Below are 19,559 nucleotides of genomic sequence, written 5' to 3' on the forward strand. Positions count from 1 at the left end.
GTTTAATAACGACGCTGTGTAATCAGCATCTTGATGTATCACACCTGTTTAATAACAACGCTGTGTAATCATCATCTTGATGTGTCACACCTGTTTAATAACGACGCTTTGGAATCAGCATCTTGATGTGTCACACCTGTTTAATAACGACGCTTTGGAATCAGCATCTCGATGTGTCACACCTGTTTTATAACGACGCTGTGTAATCAGCATCTCGATGTGTCACACCTCTTTAATAAAGACGCTTTGTAATCATCATCTTGATGTGTCACACCTGTTTAATAACGACGCTTTGGAATCAGCATCTCGATGTGTCACACCTGTTTAATAACTACGCTTTGTAATCATCATCTCGATGTGTCACACCTGTTTAATAACGACGCTTTGTAAACATCATCTTGATGTGTCACACCTGTTTAATAACGACGCTTTGGAATCAGCATCTTGATGTGTCACACCTGTTTAATAACGACACTTTTTAATAAACATCTTGATGTGTCACACCTGTTTAATAACGACGCTTTGGAATCAGCATCTTGATGTGTCACACCTGTTTAATAACGACGCTGTGTAATCACCATCTTGATGTGTCACACCTGTTTAATAACGACACTTTGTAATCAACATCTTGATGTGTCACACCTGTTTAATAACGACGCTTTGGAATCAGCATCTTGATGTGTCACACCTGTTTAATAACAACGCTGTGTAATCAGCATCTTGATGTGTCACACCTGTTTAATAACGACGCTTTGGAATCAGCATCTTGATGTGTCACACCTGTTTAATAACGACACTTTGTAATCAACATCTTGATGTGTCACACCTGTTTAATAACGACGCTTTGGAATCAGCATCTTGATGTGTCACACCTGTTTAATAACGACGCTTTGGAATTAGCATCTTGATGTGTCACACCTGTTTAATAACGACACTTTGTAATCAACATCTTGATGTGTCACACCTGTTTAATAACGACGCTTTGGAATCAGCATCTTGATGTGTCACACCTGTTTAATAACGACGCTTTGGAATCAGCATCTCGATGTGTCACACCTGTTTTATAACGACGCTTTGTAATCATCATCTCGATGTGTCACACCTGTTTAATAACGACGCTTTGGAATCAGCATCTCGATGTGTCACACCTCTTTAATAACGACGCTTTGTAATCATCATCTTGATGTGTCACACCTGTTTTATAACGACGCTTTGTAATCATCATCTTGATGTGTCACACCTGTTTAATAACGACGCTTTGGAATCAGCATCTTGATGTGTCACACCTGTTTAATAACGACACTTTGTAATCAACATCTTGATGTGTCACACCTGTTTAATAACGACGCTTTGGAATCAGCATCTTGATGTGTCACACCTGTTTAATAACGACGCTTTGGAATCAGCATCTCGATGTGTCACACCTGTTTTATAACGACGCTTTGTAATCATCATCTCGATGTGTCACACCTGTTTAATAACGACGCTTTGGAATCAGCATCTCGATGTGTCACACCTCTTTAATAACGACGCTTTGTAATCATCATCTTGATGTGTCACACCTGTTTTATAACGACGCTTTGTAATCATCATCTTGATGTGTCACACCTGTTTAATAACGACGCTTTGGAATCAGCATCTCGATGTGTCACACCTGTTTTATAACGACGCTGTGTAATCAGCATCTCGATGTGTCACACCTCTTTAATAACGACGCTTTGTAATCATCATCTTGATGTGTCACACCTGTTTAATAACGACGCTTTGGAATCAGCATCTTGATGTGCCACACCTGTTTAATAATGACGCTTTGGAATCAGCATCTCGATGTGTCACACCTGTTTAATAACTACGCTTTGTAATCATCATCTCGATGTGTCACACCTGTTTAATAACGACGCTTTGTAAACATCATCTTGATCTGTCACACCTGTTTAATAACGACGCTGTGTAATCAGCAGCTTGATGTATCACACCTGTTTAATAACAACGCTGTGTAATCAGCATCTTGATGTGTCACACCTGTTTAATAACGACGCTTTGGAATCAGCATCTTGATGTGTCACACCTGTTTAATAACGACGCTTTGTAGTCATCATCTTGATGTGTCACACCTGTTTAATAACGACGCTTTGGAATCAGCATCTTGATGTGTCACACCTGTTTAATAACGACACTTTGTAATCAACATCTTGATGTGTCACACCTGTTTAATAACGACGCTTTGGAATCAGCATCTTGATGTGTCACACCTGTTTAATAACGACGCTTTGTAATCAGCATCTCGATGTGTCACACCTGTTTTATAACGACGCTTTGTAATCAGCATCTCGATGTGTCACACCTCTTTAATAACGACGCTGTGTAATCAGCATCTCGATGTGTCACACCTCTTTAATAACGACGCTTTGTAATCATCATCTTGATGTGTCACACCTGTTTAATAACGACGCTTTGGAATCAGCATCTTGATGTGTCACACCTGTTTAATAATGACGCTTTGGAATCAGCATTTCGATGTGTCACACCTGTTTAATAACGACGCTTTGTAATCATCATCTTGATGTGTCACACCTGTTTAATAATGATACTTTGGAATCAGCATCTTGATGTGTCACACCTGTTTAATAACGACGCTTTGGAATCAGCATCTTGATGTGTCACACCTGTTTAATAACGACGCTTTGGAATCAGCATCTTGATGTGTCACACCTGTTTAATAACGACGCTTTGGAATCAGCATCTTGATGTGTCACACCTGTTTAATAACGACGCTTTGTAATCATCATCTTGATGTCACACCTGTTTAATAATGACGCTGTGTAATCAGCATCTTGATGTATCACACCTGTTTAATAACAACGCTGTGTAATCAGCATCTTGATGTGTCACACCTGTTTAATAACGACGCTTTGGAATCAGCATCTTGATGTGTCACACCTGTTTAATAACGACGCTTTGTAATCATCATCTTGATGTGTCACACCTGTTTAATAACGACGCTTTGGAATCAGCATCTTGATGTGTCACACCTGTTTAATAACGACGCTTTGGAATCAGCATCTTGATGTGTCACACCTGTTTTATAACGACGCTTTGTAATCAGCATCTCGATGTGTCACACCTGTTTTATAACGACGCTTTGTAATCAGCATCTCGATGTGTCACACCTGTTTTATAATGACGCTTTGTAATCAGCATCTCGATGTGTCACACCTGTTTTATAAGGACGCTGTGTATTCAGCATCTCAATGTCTCACACCTGTTTAATAACGACACTTTGTAATCAGCATCTCGATGTGTCACACCTGTTTAATAACGACACTTTGTAATCATCATCTTGATGTGTCACACCCGTTTAATAACGACGCTTTGTAATCAGCATCTTGATGTGTCACACCTGTTTAATAATGACGCTGTGTAATCAGCATCTTGATGTGTCACACCTGTTTAATAACGACGCTGTGTAATCACCATCTTGATGTGTCACACCTGTTTAATAATGACGCTGTGTAATCAGCATCTTGATGTGTCACACCTGTTTAATGACGCTGTGTAATCAGCATCTCGATGTGTCACACCTGTTTTATAACAATGCTGTGTAATCAGCATCTCGATGTGTCACACCTGTTTAATAACAACACTTTGTAATCATCATCTTGATGTGTCACACCTGTTTAATAACGACACTTTGTAATCAGCATCTTGATTTGTCACACCTGTTTAATAACGACGCTTTGTAATCAGCATCTCGATGTGTCACACCTGTTTAATGACGACGCTGTGTAATCAGCATCTTGATGTGTCACACCTGCACATGAGGTAAAAGGTATGAAGTAACATGTTGTAATATAGCGCTTGACCATTAATTCAAGAACCCAAGTCGTGTCCCATTACATTTATTTTTTAATACACAACTAGTTACAATTTCAAAACTTATTTTCAACTAGATACAAATCCAGACATCAGAAGTGTTGGTATGCCACTTAATGTCATTATCCCGCTGTAGCAACAGTGGAACAATCTGCACCACAGTGGATCCAAATCCATCGGGACAATAAACAGTTTGAGATCATCATCGGTGCCTCATGTGAGGAACTCACTGGAGATCAGGGTGTGTTTTGCGTGTGCCACATGAAGAGATGAAACAGAGGATGCATGACGGTACAGAAAAAAATGAATGTGCATTTGAATACAAGTCTCGGTTTCTTTCAAAGTCCATGCAATCAACGTCAGTCCCTCAGATGAGGAAGATGATGTCGTCAGCCACCATGACCTGGTTGTCGTCCTGCATGCGAGCCAGGGCGCCGCGAACCTCTGGCTCTGTGAAGCGGCACTCGCGCCCTTTGTTGATGTCGTCCGTCAGGTTCGTCATCTTCACCGACTGAGCGTGAGCGGACTGGAACACGGCGAACAGGGAGGACTTGAACTCCTTCAGCCTGGTGAAGGAAGCGCACGAAAGGAACGCAGCGTTATTTATAGCAAGTAGTAGCTGATCGTGAGGAACATATCTGGAATGCATTGATACACTTGTTTGTTTGAATGCGCCGCCTACCTCTCTGCGGAGAGCTCCGAGTCTTCAGCCTGTGACGCGGCGTCCATGGGCTCCTCCTCCCGCTGGGGCTTGGCTGGTTTTGGGGTGCCGGCCTGAACTAGAGAGCAGAACGACCAACGTGAGAACTCCAGTCGGGAACATGCATGCTTAAAGTAAGGGTTCCATCCTTTGAACTGCTTTGAAGAGGCTGCTTTGAAGAGGCTGCTTTGCGTGAACCTACACGTCATACAGGAACGCTATTCATTGTTATTTTCAGCCTTGGTGGAAGAGGTAATCTTAATAAAATGGTACTTTAAGATTTATCATAACTGATGTATAAACACATCAGAAGGAATTTAAAGTAATGTAATGTTATCTGTGAGGTCGAGATCATTTTAACAAATGAATATGCTGTTACAGGCAAGTTCATAGGACTGGAGTAGAACTGACTGAGTAACTGTTTTCAGAGGTTGCCAGGAAGATGAGTGGACAAAGCTCTGGCTAGCTGAGAGCTAGCTAGCTAACTAACTAGCATACAGCTGGCTAGTTAGCGAGGCAACGTTAGCGTGTCCTTCTCCGGAGCGAGGAAGAGCAAACATTACACCCAGCGTTGCCGTAGGCCACCAGCTCGCTGTTCGGCTCATTTTCTGTGCTCAGATAGCATGCTAGCGAACTCGTCGGCTAGCTAGCATGCTAATTCCACAATACTTAAATACTACACATGGTTACAGAGACTAAGCTCAAAAATGTTTTGCTTTCCTACGCTGTGACAAGTGGGTGGATGAAGAATTAAGTTGTTAAAATGTACTCATATACACACCATGCTTTTTAAATTGACCACACTGTTTGTTTTAGTTGTTACTGCAAAACTACTCCTCCGTGAGTCCACACGCTTATTTGGAAGTTAACCAAGCCGCTATAGCAACGATGCACTGGACATGGTCGCTGCTCTAACAATCCTGCTACGTTGATTTGAAGGGAAATGTCCTTTCTACTCCTATTCTAGTTCCATGACCAGGTTTATCGGTCGCAATGCATTCTATTTCACAAGTTGTTTAAAAGTTTTGTATGCAAAATCTTGATCTGCAAAAGTTAATAGTAGCTACAGCTTTAAAAATGTACTTGAGTAGAGGAATAAAGTAACAAAATAGAAATACTCAAGTGTAAGCATTTCAAATATTAATCTCCGTAGATACTTTCCACCACTGACTATCAGAATAAGTTGGGCCATACACCATGCAAGTTGCAATTAACACGTTATAAGATAGTTTTTATGAAAAAAATATTTTTGTCTGTTTATTTGCATGCATATCCATATATGTGTGTTCTGTGACTGGATAGAGAAGAGTGGCAGTGCTCCAGGATTATAAGAACCATGTTGATTGGATATTCTTAGCTATTACATTTTATTTTAAATGTAGTGAACAGACGGTCAGCCTCAATAGTGTTCATGCTACAAAGTTCATACACAAAAATTTAATTTGCAGTTCATCCACAAAAAGAGAGTCTCTTAAAAATATATATTTTTTAAAAAGAGAGAACACAGTGGAACAGGAGAAGGTAGATGTGCTGAAGTGAGAATGAATGTTCAGTTGTGTCTGGAACGAGTGACAGAGAATGTGAATGCAGACTACAGCGGTGTGGGGAGGTAATAAAAGTGATGCTTACTCTGAGGAACCTCCTGCTCCTCGCTGAAGTCATACGGGCTGTAGGCCTCGCTGCCCTGAGAACCACATCGCCCCCTGCAGGACGCACAGGATAGTGTTATCAATGATGGCGGTGAGAGCTTTTACAAAAAATTATAAGAATTATGTATCAAAAGCGTCACCTCTTTTTGGCGGTTTTCTGTGAACTTTGAGTGGAGGACTCCTCTTCCTCCTCTGAACCAGAGTCCCGCTCCTGTCTCGAGCGTTTCTTCTCTTTCTCCAGGACCTGCGGAGGAAACCGGACAATATGAGCTCCATTCACATGTTAAAAACACATCATTCCATCCTTGAGCAGACACAGCGCGACAGACCTTTTTAAAGTAGGCGAACTGGACGAGCTCCACGGCCACCTCCGAGTCCTCCAGCTCCACGGCTTTGCTCATGCGGGCCTTGGCGTGTGCCGTGGACAGACGGATCAGCGTCTCCAGCGTACGGGCCGTCACTGGAGAGGTCTGAGGACGACAAGGTCAGAGCAAAATCTAAACGTCTGCTGTGATTAGACCTCTGCTCAGACCTTCTGTACATCCCCAATAGAACCGCTGCATAAAAAGGCGTGTGCGTGCTGCTGCTCACCCTGGCCATGTCGGCACCCATCTGCTCCTGGCTCCTCAGCCTCGTGTACTCCTCTGCGATGTGATTGGCTGCCTCCTGCGTCAGCACAGGTGTCACCGCCTTGGCGAGGTGGATGTACTTCCTCATGAACTCCTTGCTCACAATCTTATCCCTGAGACAAATGACACAGTACTTCTCTCTTTAGTTATTCTCTTAAACCAGACACCCAGATGTTTTTTGTACATGTGGATAAAAATGACTTATTTTTTTTGTCCCTGCTGTGCGTACCGCTTCCTCTTGCTTCCATGCAGCAGGTTGTTGTGTTTCTCGTAGATCTGCAGCTCCTCGTGTTCCTCTACTATAGCGTCTGGGTCTTCAGTAGCCAGGACGTCTACTGTCCCGCCAAAAGCCATGGCTGAAAAAAAACAAAACACCAAGGACATTTTTAAACAAACAGCAACATAATACACAGATTGCAGTTTTAAGAAGTCCTCGTGCACAGCACCTGCTCCCTCCTGCTCGCGGGGGTCGCGGTAGCGGTGCATCCTCAGCACGTGGTCGGAGATCTCGCGGTCCTGCTCGGCATCCATCTGATCCAGCACGATGAACAGGAGGTCAAAACGCGACAGTAGGGAGTCCTGGAGGCCGATGTTCTCCATGGGGGTCTTGTACTGGTCGTACTGCACAAGACAAGAGCGGGGTCAACACTTGTAGAGAGAAAAAAAGAGACGAGTAAATCAAGACAAAGAGTTCTCGTTCGACGGGCTGCTCACCCTGCCATAGACGGGGTTGGCGGCCGCCAGCACGGAGCAGCGTGCGTTGAGGCGGGCGTGGATGCCGGCCTTGGCGATGGTGACGCGGCCCTGCTCCATCACCTCATGGATGGCCGTGCGGTCCATGTCGGACATTTTGTCAAACTCGTCGATGCAGACCACGCCGCGGTCGGCCAGCACCATGGCGCCCGCCTCCAGACGGCGCTCGCCTTGGGGAGGGACAGACGCAGAGAGTTAGCGCGTGGGCTAAAGGGACGCTAATAACGTTTGCGCGCCAGCGTGGATCATACCGGTCTCCTGGTCGGTGGTGACGGCGGCGGTCAGACCCACTCCAGTGGAGCCCCGCCCGGTGGTGGGGATGGCCCTGGGTGCTGTGTGAAGCACGTAACGCAGCAGCTGGGACTTCGCTACCGATGGATCGCCTGGTGAAGAAGAAGAGCGCGTGATGAGGTTAACCAACAAAGTGCAGCAGAACAGCTCATTAGTATTGGGAAAAGATTTTTTTTATTGAAGTGTCATTAGCACGAATAATAAACGGCAGTACCGATGAGAAGGATGTTGATGTCTCCTCTGATGCGCGACCCATTCTCCAACACCTTCTCCACGCCGCCCAGCAACATGCAGAGGATGGCCTTCTTTATGTACTCGTGGCCATGGATGCTGGGAGCCAGGGAGTGAGCCAGCTGATCAAACACATCCTGAGCAAAAAATAAAAACAGAAAAGGGAGGATTAAAAAGGGAGCTCATTCTCACAATGAGCCGGTGCGAGCTACGAGTAGTTCGAAGGATCCAAGTCTTACCAAGGAGTGGATCCGGCTGAAGTTCCTGATCTTGCCCACGTCGTCCGCTGAGAAGTTGGGGGACACTTCCTTGCTCATCGGTTTGATGTGGCAGGCTATCATGATGGTCCTGAGCAAGAGAAACGGTTAATTAATAACAAAGAACTCAGGGAAAACTCAGCAGCTGCGGCGCACACTTGATCCCGTCTCACCTGAACGTTCCGGAGGTGAACCCCCCCTTCTTTCCGGGCAGGCAGCGGTACGTCCCGATGGCTTGCACTCTGTCTCCCGGCTTGACTACGTCCACCAGGTCGTTGTCCAGGATGATGTCCACGGAGCGGGGCAGCTGGCCGGCAGGGGCTTTCTCCGGCATCTCCTGCACCGTGATGGTCTGGTGGTCCTTGTAGACGGAGAGACCAAACTCCGTCTCCAGGGGGTTGTTCTCCTCGTCCTTGTCGAGAGAGGGACAGAAAGACAGGAGGTGATGTGTGTGGAGCGGAAAAGGCATGGAGCCAAAAACTGCTCCAGTCAGAGGAGTACACAGATCAAGTTATAGTGTCGTTACCTTGGTGGGGTAGATGGCAGTGGAAGGGAAGGCATCCAGCGAGGTCATGTCGGTGTACTTCCTCTCCATTGTCTTCTTGGTGGCCGGGCAGTAGTGGACGCTGCGCACTACTTTAGGACGCACCAAGGAACCTAAAGAAGAAGGCAACGATATACGCGTTCTAACCATCACCGTGAGCATTGAGAAATGACTACATGAAGGCAAGAGACAAAGCAGTAGAGCGCAAAATTGGGGGGGGGCCGACCACACACTCACACTTGGTGATGATGCCCTCCACGCACACCATGCTGCCCAGCAGGCGGGAGGTCAGGGTCCGGGGGGTGACATGCTTGGTGCCGAAGCTGCCCTCCAGGGCGACGAAGAACTCCTCGTACTGCTTGGCGTAGGTGGCATCCACGGAGGCCACGAGGTCCTTCAGGGCCCGCTGGAAGGCCAGCAGCTCCTCGAAGGCATTGCTCATCAGTCTGGAGGAGACGACAAAACACACGAGCCGAGGAGGAGTTCATATACTTTCACTCTGGAGGCTGTTTTGTGGTTGTAAACGGGGAATGATAACACACCAAAAAACACAGTCTACATCAAAGTCAAGATGTGTATTCAGTGGTACAGCAGCTACAGAAACGTTAGTGTGAGGGATCAAAACAGCTCACGTTTGTAAACACTAAAAAAAACTGATTACTGGTTATTATATGCAATGAATCATAATGGGTGAGAATTAAGGGACTCAAAACGGTTTCTTAGATCAGCTGACTGTGAGCCATGGTAATAACAAACATATCAGTTCTCACTCTCACCACACACACACACACACACACTCTCTCTCTCCTTACTTTGCAGCCCGGGCCTCGTTGCGTCTCCTCAGGTCGTTGATGTTGACGACGAGTCGAGCTTTATTCTCACTGATCATGTCCCGGACCTTGCTTTGGTAAACCCCCTGGTCTTGCTGCAGGAAACGGACATAAAGGGTTTCCCCATTGTTAACCCATAATAATTCGAGAATGATTTCACTGGGTTTATGGGAACAGATGCATCAGATTACGGAGAACTAAACTCAACTGTCGCACCAAGGGTCGTAGTAACATGTAGAGTTTAGCAAAGCGATGTCAATTACCTGTCAACAGTGACATTAGTGATCAAACTGGTCCAATGGAAGGCGGTTCTTTTGTTATGGCCGCATGGTTCCTCATATATTTGCCACAACAAAGAGTTTAACCGGATAAAAATCGGACTTACAGTGTCGTCCAGAAAGTCCAGGTAATCCCTCTGAGCCTCTCTCATCTCCCGCTCATCTACGACCTCGGTTGCCATGGTGGGATGTTATATATTGCGCTTTAAAAATCTTTAAATATGTTTACAGAGTTTGGTACGGTGAGCGCCTCGCTGCCGGCGGACTACACACTGAGGAGATTTTCGCGCCACTGCGTGCCGGGTACAAGTAGAGCGTGAGAAGCGATTGGTCAACTCTGCACGCGCGTTTTGCATAGTTGGCGGGTAAGCGTACAGCTGTCCAATAGAATGCACCGTGACAGCAAATGAGCCCGCCCCTTCAAGAACTCGCGCGAAAGTGGAGCCGGAAAGGGGTCGTGGCTTGGCTGTGGCTTGTGTCGGAGAGAACCAACACTGCGGCCTTATAATCGCCCAAAAAGTGCCTGAAACCGGAAGCGTGGAAGCATTTTGTAAAGCGAAAATGACGAAAAGTCACGAGGAACAGCTCGTTTACGGAGGTTCCATTTAGTCACATTTTGTTGGATTCTTTTTTGTCTTTCGCAGCCAGCAAATTAGTCCACATACGTTTATCATAGTAGGCCTATCGTACAACTGCTAAACACCGTATATAGTGACGTCACTCTACTTAAAGCCCACAAAGTCATGCTGTAGCTTGTTATCGATGATGATCAGAGATTATTCATATTTTAGAAACATAATCATGTATAATCTGTTTTGATAATTAGAGAAGTTCTGTGCATAAAGTTATGGGATGTTAATGTGTAACCCAGGACTCACGTTCTTCTTTCAGACACTGTTGGCATGGAGGTATAAATAAATATTGAAAACATAATATACACTCTCCACCACATCCAATACTATATCATTATATAAATATAATAATAACATAATAAATATAAAAATATAAACATTTATACAGGGTTTTATAAACCCTTAGAAAACATAAACATCTCTTGTGAATTTGTTCAAAATCCAATACAGGCATAATCTTCCGAAAGTGTCACTTGCCAGTATTACATGTACTTTCACAGCATTTTGTTCGTATCAAAACAACAACATGTTTATGCAGATGCAGACACATTGCTTTTGTTAAAAATGTAACAACCTTTTGAAGTATTTAGTATTTTAATGATATTGTGTGACTTTCATTTCTAGGAGAGTGTTAGCAAGGAGAACCCTAAGGCCCAGGGCCTCACACTGACAAAGGCAGGAAAGGGCCACACCAATGCTTTAACCGAAAGTAAATATGGTGACAGTACAGTGTTCATTGGGAGGGCTGTGTGTGTGTGTATAACTTATAACTATTGGACTGATGACTTTTCATCAGCACTGTCACCACTTCAGAAGTTCAACTTGTCCAATACTTTGGTTTATGACGAAATACCTGCACAACAAGCGGCATCCGTTGTGTGTCGTGCTTATTAGCAGAGTTAGCATGCTAACACGGCAAACTAACATGTGGACCACCTGCTATATATCACTGTTAGCATGTTGCCACTCCGACATTAGCATTTAGCTCAAAGCTCACTATTTGTGGCACTATTATTGAAATGCAGCCGATTCCTCCTTCAGTTCACGTCTCCATTAGTGAAACATAAAGTAAATATGTAGCATAAAAGCAAAAAACAGCAATGACTCCAGAATTCCCAGCAGGAGTCTGGTTTTAGACTCCACCAGGCCGACCCTGACAGAGGGAACAAATCATCTTCAGAGAGCTCTTCACAGGTGGGAAGTAAACATTTAAACGGTCTCCTCCTTTGCTCTGTGTGCTCACCATTCAAGATGCTGCTTCTCTGAAGCCGCAGAAGCTTCGAACAGAATGAAATGCTTTGAAACAATGGCAGCAGGCGTCACAGCATTGGGCCTTTGTACACATGCTGGCGTCTTACCACATCACGTTTCCTCTTTTACCAATAGAGGAATCTCTGTTCAGGGTTTAAAGCAGGCCGAGCAGCAGCACAATCACTGAACAAAGCTCTTCATCACAGCATCATTCACTAAGACAACACCTCTGTTGACTCTCTTCAAAGTGGCTCCTGTAGTGAATCTGTTTGTGCATTTCATGTTAAATCTTGCTGAGCCGGTGATTCCATCTTTAGTCACATCAAGGATACCGTCTGCTCGGACTTCAACTGCAACAGAATTGTGTAATTCAACAAAAACTGATGAAGAGTTTCTGTCCAACGGAACAAAGTGAAGCTAACAGAAGCACAGCTTTAAGTCAGAGAACATCAACAGCTTCTTACATCTGCTGAACAAGCTTCAGTCCATAATTCCAATAAATAACAGCAACACTCTTCCAGCACAGTTAAATTAAAATCTATAAATCCCCACAGAGACGAACACGTCATCATTTTCAATTAACAACGACCAACTGTGAATGTGGACGTCTGAGTCAAAACTAAAATCCCATCTTTGAGCACAGAATTGACTCCTAATATTCTTCAAGTAATGAGTTCAACGTGGTTAAATCGTGGCAATTTGATCCGAAATGACGGAGCAGAGATTGAATGTCTGATCCTGGCCAACAGGGTTCTAGTATCAGAGCCAACAGGAGAGTGCTCTGTGAGGATCTGCTGGACATCAGCTGAGCGACTACATGATGATGGTGACGGTGGAGAGAGACACGTTGAAGGTGGTGTTCTGCTGCGGTACGCTGTGGGGATGATGGGCATCAGGGGGCAGCGGTCACTTGGATTGAAATGCAGCAGAGCAGCGTGTTTACGGATGACTGACCGATTCTCTGATCAAAGCATCAAATCCTGATCAGAGGCCGAGGCCTGACCCTGAGGTCCCAAACAGGATGGCTGAAGTCGCTGAGTCTTTCTTCTCCACTAATCCCGGTCCGACACAGAGGGCATCGATGTCAGCACCTGATCAAGTCATCCTCTCTGCAGAGCCTCGCTAATAGGAGCGCTGATCCAGAACCACTTCGGGGTGGATGAGGATGGTGGAGCTTTGCTCTTCATTGGACTGAAACGGGACATTTGCATTTTAATGAACGAGCAACAGTCCTGACACAAGTATGTATGTAACACACACACAGCTGTACCAGAGTCAACAGCACATCTCTGCCGTTAATCCACTTACAACTTTGAGCCACCAGAGGACACCAAATCATCATGATTACAATTAAATAAATGTTGAAAGAAGCAAAGCTTCATGTTGTAGTTTGGCTGTAGCTCACAGATTTCATTTGTTATGTTTGATTAAATGCGCCAGCAGAACTTGTCATATCGGCTATGGACAAAATAATGAAATAAAAACCTTAATAAAAAACACAATAGAGAAACTTTAGAGATACTGATGACGCTATAGTCATCATATTCATAGGTTTATGCTCCAGCTTGGGTTGTAGCTTTGACTCCATCTTCTGTTCTGTTTACAGTATCGGGCGAATGTGCAGACATTTTAAATAGTTCACCACTATGACACAATCACCAGTTAATGAACCAATACCCGTCATCTAACTATATGATCGCATTCTGTCCTCAGTCTGACCAGTGCAGTGCTCCTGGTTTCCCACAGGTGGTACCAGGTCTGCTTTCTCACAGGTGGTACCAGGTCTGCTTTCCCACAGGTGGTACCAGGTCTGGTTTCTCCTCCCTGTTCATGGAGCGTCTGCCTGGAGAAGAAGACCGAGCTGGACTTCTCTATCATCCCGCTGGCTGGCAGGCAGTGGGATGATAGAGAAGTCCAGCCTTCTCTTTAGACAGCACACTTTATGTTCGGGAATAAATCTAATGCTGTTCATGATCATGAAATAAATCTTGATTTTTGAGTGTGTGTAACAATCAGTGAAGATAAGATAAAATAAGGTAGAACTTTATTAATCCCGAGGGAAATTCGAGAAGATTACAACAGAAGAATAGCAACAACAAAAAAAGTAAACAAACACAGTGTTTGCACGCCCATTACTGCGGTTGTCTCACCGAACATACCAGTGTCTTATCTTCTGCAGCCTGTTTCTGTACATTCCATTGCTGGTTTGTGTCACTGAGAGGAATGAAACTGGGACGGCAGTGATGGACAGGATTCATGACCCGTAAATAGTTTGTTTAATTCAAGGAGGGGAACACAGCGCTGTCAACGTGGGTTGATTGAGTTAAGACACATGTTGCATAGAAAAAGTAAACAAAGATTAAATACAAGAATATAAATACAAGGTGAATAAGAGGTGACACGAACACCAGTGCCTAATGGAAGCTAAAATAGAAAAGTCATATCGAGCAAGATATTGAGAGAGAGAAAGTTAGTCATTGAAAAATGTGATAACGTTAATTCAGACAGTAAGAATAATGTGGTGCAGTTATCAGTTAACATCTGAGATCCCTGAAGGGTTTCACCGCTGATTCCCTCCCCAGTGAACCAGCCTCCCATTGAAGGCAGGAGAATGCTCATGAAGGAAGTTGATCTCAGACATGTACTCTACTGTCGCTGGCTTTTTGCTTGTTGATTTAGTGACAGAAAAAACACACAATGGCCCCATTCATGGGCTCGTTGTCAGCACCTCCTTCTCAACAGACAGCACACCAATGAGACGAGTCCCTCCCCGAGTCCCTCCCCGAGTCCCTCCCCGAGTCACCTGCCTGCTGCGAGCCACATAAAGCAACGGCAGCTGAGTGACTGACAGCAGTGAGTGACTGAGCTACCGCTGAGTCAAGCAGCATACAATGTAAGTAGTGAACCCTGTGGGTTTTTGTGTTGCTATATTGTCTTTTTGAAAGAACATGGTTATCTGAAGAATGTGAGATGCTGCATGTTCACTGGACAGCATCAGATTGTACCTTATTGAAGAAATGAATGTTAATTCCACATATTCGACAGCCACTTTGGTTGCTGGTGAGTTTTGCTTTGACGCTGTAATCCTGTACTTTGTTGACACCTTTTGCTGCATTTTGCCCTTCTCTTTCAGAACACCAGGACAATGGCTCCAGTTGGGATGGTAAGCGCACTGGGTTGGCTTTCATCCCCAGAGGTGGGCATCATCTCCCTCATCGTCTTCCTCATCCTCAGCGTCACTCTCCTCACCCTCTGCGCCCGCTGTCAAAGGTGAGGGGAAACATGTTCATTGAGGGAAAGTGACAATTAACTTGAGTGTGTTAGTGCCGAGCCCTCCTCGAGCATACTGTAGAACATACGCCGCGTTTGATGGATTGCTCTTCTCTGTGCTGTCACTCAAAGGGAGTGAAAGGAGTTAAGAGCAGTGTCACCCAAGGTGTGAGTAATGGTGCCCGACGCTGCCGCCCAGAATAAAACAAGTCTTCTCCTGTTTGCCTCACAATGCGCCGGCTGATTCATTTCTTTCCTTCCCCGGACATAAAGATGCTTTAATAGCTATGCATCACTTGGACTCGTTGGACTCGATGTTTCATTTTTTTGATGAAGGGCGTTGCCTGTTTGAAGAGGACGAAGCAGAGAAGTTGCTGTCAGATATCATTTTTATTTGAGGGTGTTGATGCCAAATGGGCTGGGCTTGGATCATTAACCTTCAACAGCGCTGCTCTTCCCAATAAGATCGTTGTGTGTGTGTGTGTGTGTGTGTGGGTGTGTGTGTGTGTGTGTGTGTGTGTGTTTGCACGCCCATTACTGCGGTTGTCTCACCGAACATACCAGTGTCTTATCTTCTGCAGCCTGTTTCTGTACATTCCATTGCTGGTTTGTGTCACTGAGAGGAATGAAACTGGGACGGCAGTGATGGACAGGATTCATGACCCGTAAATAGTTTGTTTAATTCAAGGAGGGGAACACAGCGCTGTCAACGTGGGTTGATTGAGTTAAGACACATGTTGCATAAAGGAATTCTTCGGTACATATCCGATGCCCCCACTTTTTTTTGCCTTTGGTTCTTTACACAGAAGGAGGACAATGGCTCCAGTAGGGCTGGTTGGCACGCTGGGTTGGCTTTCATCCCCAGAGACGGGCATCATCTTCAGAGTAATACAATGCAGACTTTAAGGTGACGGTAGTCTGACTTGAGATCTCACAACTTCAACCTATAAGTGCTGGAAACGTTGTTATAAACGAATAAGGCCAATGACTAACTCAGTGTGGCATTTTTTGGAAATGCGCAGGAGATGTTTTCAAGTCCTTTGAGTGGCTGACGGCAGAACTACAGGCACAAAGACTTGTTGTAGAGCAGGGGACGGAGACCAGAGGACCTGGTGAACCAGGATGTATTCAGGATACAATATAAAAAGCCAGAGAGAAAACAGGTGGCAGACGGACAGCGTTTTAAGGGTCTTGAGCCATAAATCAAATCCACATATGTAAATAGAACTATATGCACATTTGTCCCCTTAAGTGACAGATATGGCACATCATCGTAACACGTGATAGCCTCTAATTTTCTCCTTTGTTATCAACAGGAACGTTGGCAACGCCTACGACGTGAATGCCGGAATGACGGTAACTGTTTCTCATCTCTCTCTCTCTCTGTTTCCGCTTCTTTCTCGAATGGTCTGTCACTTAACAGCTCGCTCCATTCGTGCAACATCACCTTCAACCTTCAATATCACAATGTAGTATCTGTTGCAGTTCAGTCGCTGCCAAATGAGAGCGGATGACAATCAGAAGGAGGAAGTAGAGGCTGTGGTACTGTAGCCACTTCTGGCCTTCTTAGATTCAAACCATGCAAGCCCGTGGGACGAATGGAAATAGATTAGGCCGTCAATTAAAATGTCTAATGATGTGAAACATTAGAAAGAATTTTACCTGGCTGTTATGACATCATGAGCAATATTTCCTGAATATGATCAGCCTGAATGACAAACGTTTGGGGTGTGACGTATGGAATCAGCAGGAACATATTTCACTTTGTGATTATGATACTTTTACGATTTCATTCTTAAAGTTGTCCAACCTGAAAACCTCAGTCCAGTTTTGCCAACTATATTTCAGTGAAAGTAGCTAGCAGCACTAGCGCCAAGCCATCAACACTGACAGCCCGTCCCATCAGGCCTCCCTCTAAAGCCGCTCCCCCAAAATGATCACAATGAACTCAACCAACCAACAGGCGGGTAGCCCGTCCAATCACTACATTCCAGCCGAATGTAATGATTGGATAACTACAGTCTTGCAACAGCCACAGATGCCAGATTTTTTTTTTCTGTCACAGCATTTGATTCATTGATTGCTAACAGGATGTACTGAGAATTTCAACAAAAAAATATCCAAAAATGTTTTTACAGAAGATTACCTACCCTGCCTTTAAAATGGTAAAAATAATATGCTGTAATGCAATATCATGGCACAGCATACGGTTTGAGTCAAGCGTTGTCTGACTCATGGAATTAGCAGGAGTGCAGAGGGACAAACAACGAGACACAAAGGGCAAAACGAACAAATCAGTATCTGTTGAGTCACCCGAAACCTAATCAAAGCTGCAAATTGTAGCCCTTCATCTTGACGCAGGGACGTGGAGCATATTCTCACTCAGTGAGACAAAGGTTACAGATAGATTCCTGAAAGGCTTTCTGATGTTGAGGAAATGAATTCCAGAAACATTGTTGGTATGTTCGACTCCAGTTGTTGTTACTTTCCTTTGCTTTTGCCAGGGACCTCACTTCGAGAGTTTAATATGTACAACCACACATCATGCGTAAAGCAAGCTCCAAAACGCCCCAAACGTACTGTTAGCCCTTGTTTCCGGTCTTAGCTCCATATTTACCTCACGGACATACTGTTCACAAGCTATGTCCCTATTGTCCTTCAACCTTTTCTGTCTTTCTCTTTGACAGACTGATGGAGGAGGAGGACCCAACGGGACCGCCGGCACAAAGACAGGAGGAGTCGCCGGTGAGTTCCCTGTAATTGGAAAACAAAATGTTCAATCAAATGTTAATGCGTCACTTACGGGTTTTTTCTCATCGACGTTTCCAGACCCAGGAGCGACATCACCATGGAGGAGCCACAAAAGCATGCCTCCCAGCACACTAGACAGACCCTCAGCTCTGACCACCTAACCAACCAGTTCCAGTCCTGAACACGAACACACAGCACCACATAACACACACACACACACACACACTTTCCACTCTTGACATTGTCCCAAATGGACAGATGGACAGAAAGTTGGCCTTGCCCTCTGCCAGCTCGAGCCACCAACCCCACCATGTCACATCAGGCTTCACTCATCATTCCTCAAGGAAGATCCTCTTCTTTAAGTCTCTCATTCATGGATTCTGAATTCATCTGGAAGAACTTTTCATCTCAAGACTTTCTTTTTGTTGGATTCTGAATTTGCCGTGGAGCTGAGTCGAATGCAGTAGAACATTTTTAAGGACAGAAACTTTTTGCTTTCGCGGAAATCATGTTGACTGACCAGGTCCACATTTGGGGAAACAAGCTAATTGGCTTTCTTTCTGAGAGTTAAACGAGAAGATTGATACCACCTTCGTATGAGACTATTAAATATGAAGCTGCAGCAACGGTTACCCCCCCCCCCCCTTCCTTTTCCAATCTTTATGCTAAGCTAAGCTAACAGTACTCGCTTTAGCTTCAAATTTAATAAACAGATATACTAGTGGTATCAATTGTCTCATCTACCTCTCGGCAAGAAGGTGATTAAACATGTTACCTTGAATATTTTTGCCAGCCTTATTCAAACTACTGCATTACTGTGGAGTTAATGATTATGGGATGTATTATTGATGTCACTACTGGCAGCCACTGGTTTCCACTCCTGTACCACATACAAATAAATGAGCGGAAGTTTGGCTTGAAGTTTGTAATCCATCACATCAATTCACGAAAATTCGAGGGACACTTTGCCGATTTATAACCAGCTGAGTCATTGCAGTGCGTGTAATTATTGTGTTGTAAACGAACGTGTATGACTTCCTTGATACTCGTGGGTCTGTTTGTCCTGGACACAAAGACAGTCTAAAAACCATTCTTGCTAGTAAGGCAAGGCAAGGCAAGTTTATTTGTACAGCACATTTCAACAACAAGGTAATTCAAAGTGCTTCACATAAAACCATTAAAAGCATCAAAACATGAGGCAAAAGAAAAGGAGATTTAAAAACAATTAAAGAAACAGTGTAAGAAATAAAATGCAGTAGTAAAAGTAAAGGAGATTTAAAACATACATTGAAACAATAATCGATGTCTCCCTGAGACATTACGCTGCACGCAATCAACCACACACTGCCGCAATAGTATTGATGGGAGTGGCCCCTGAGCATTGAAAGTGAACCAAAGGTCAGAAAAGCTTCAAAGTAGGGCGGAGTTGTCGTTCTTGTCATACCGGTTTGTCGTCTCATGCACTGCCATATCAAGCTGCTGAGCTGTCCTTATAAAGCATGCTCAAGTGAGACACTGACGTCAGTGATCCTGCTTCCCTTGCCACTGAACATTAGAAGCACTATTTTCTCAGCGTCATACCATGAGGTGGGTTGTTTGGTCAATGTCACTCAATCTAAT

At 44.5% G+C, this 19,559-nt stretch overlaps 2 protein-coding genes across 2 annotated transcripts; one reads left to right on the top strand and one right to left on the bottom strand.

Annotated features, from left to right (window-relative positions):
• Positions 1-3,595: 3,595 nt before the first annotated feature.
• Positions 3,596-10,293, bottom strand: mcm3 (minichromosome maintenance complex component 3). The gene is made up of 17 exons (XM_079290237.1): positions 10,143-10,293; positions 9,740-9,852; positions 9,165-9,373; positions 8,910-9,040; positions 8,557-8,795; positions 8,366-8,474; positions 8,110-8,263; positions 7,856-7,987; positions 7,566-7,774; positions 7,298-7,472; positions 7,081-7,207; positions 6,814-6,964; positions 6,552-6,692; positions 6,363-6,466; positions 6,203-6,276; positions 4,556-4,652; positions 3,596-4,439 (listed from the first exon to the last, which is right to left on the bottom strand). Exons 1-17 carry the CDS (start codon positions 10,215-10,217, stop codon positions 4,241-4,243), a joined length of 2,439 nt encoding a protein of 812 aa, XP_079146363.1. The 5' UTR covers positions 10,218-10,293; the 3' UTR covers positions 3,596-4,240.
• Positions 10,294-14,753: 4,460 nt separating this feature from the next.
• Positions 14,754-18,820, top strand: LOC306793240 (uncharacterized protein). The gene is made up of 5 exons (XM_079290755.1): positions 14,754-14,811; positions 15,052-15,188; positions 16,505-16,544; positions 17,876-17,933; positions 18,018-18,820. The coding sequence occupies exons 2-5, from the start codon at positions 15,064-15,066 to the stop codon at positions 18,098-18,100; spliced, it is 306 nt and encodes a 101-aa protein (XP_079146881.1). The 5' UTR covers positions 14,754-14,811; positions 15,052-15,063; the 3' UTR covers positions 18,101-18,820.
• Positions 18,821-19,559: the final 739 nt, after the last annotated feature.

Source organism: Melanostigma gelatinosum, assembly GCF_949748355.1.
Source record: "Melanostigma gelatinosum genome assembly, chromosome: 19".
Classification (NCBI taxonomy): Eukaryota; Metazoa; Chordata; class Actinopteri; order Perciformes; family Zoarcidae; genus Melanostigma; species Melanostigma gelatinosum.

Excerpts from the sequence above, each read along its gene's own strand:
- mcm3 (XM_079290237.1), bottom strand. The coding sequence starts at position 10,217 with ATGGCAACCGAGGTCGTAGATGAGCGGGAGATGAGAGAGGCTCAGAGG. Across the intron at positions 8,796-8,909 it reads CTGCCATCTACCCCACCAAG|GACGAGGAGAACAACCCCCT; the intron begins GTAACGACACTA and ends TCTCTCGACAAG. Across the intron at positions 8,475-8,556 it reads TTCACCTCCGGAACGTTCAG|GACCATCATGATAGCCTGCC; the intron begins GTGAGACGGGAT and ends TCTCTTGCTCAG.
- LOC306793240 (XM_079290755.1), top strand. The coding sequence starts at position 15,064 with ATGGCTCCAGTTGGGATGGTAAGCGCACTGGGTTGGCTTTCATCCCCA. Across the intron at positions 15,189-16,504 it reads CTCTGCGCCCGCTGTCAAAG|GAACGTTGGCAACGCCTACG; the intron begins GTGAGGGGAAAC and ends TGTTATCAACAG. Across the intron at positions 17,934-18,017 it reads AAAGACAGGAGGAGTCGCCG|ACCCAGGAGCGACATCACCA; the intron begins GTGAGTTCCCTG and ends CGACGTTTCCAG.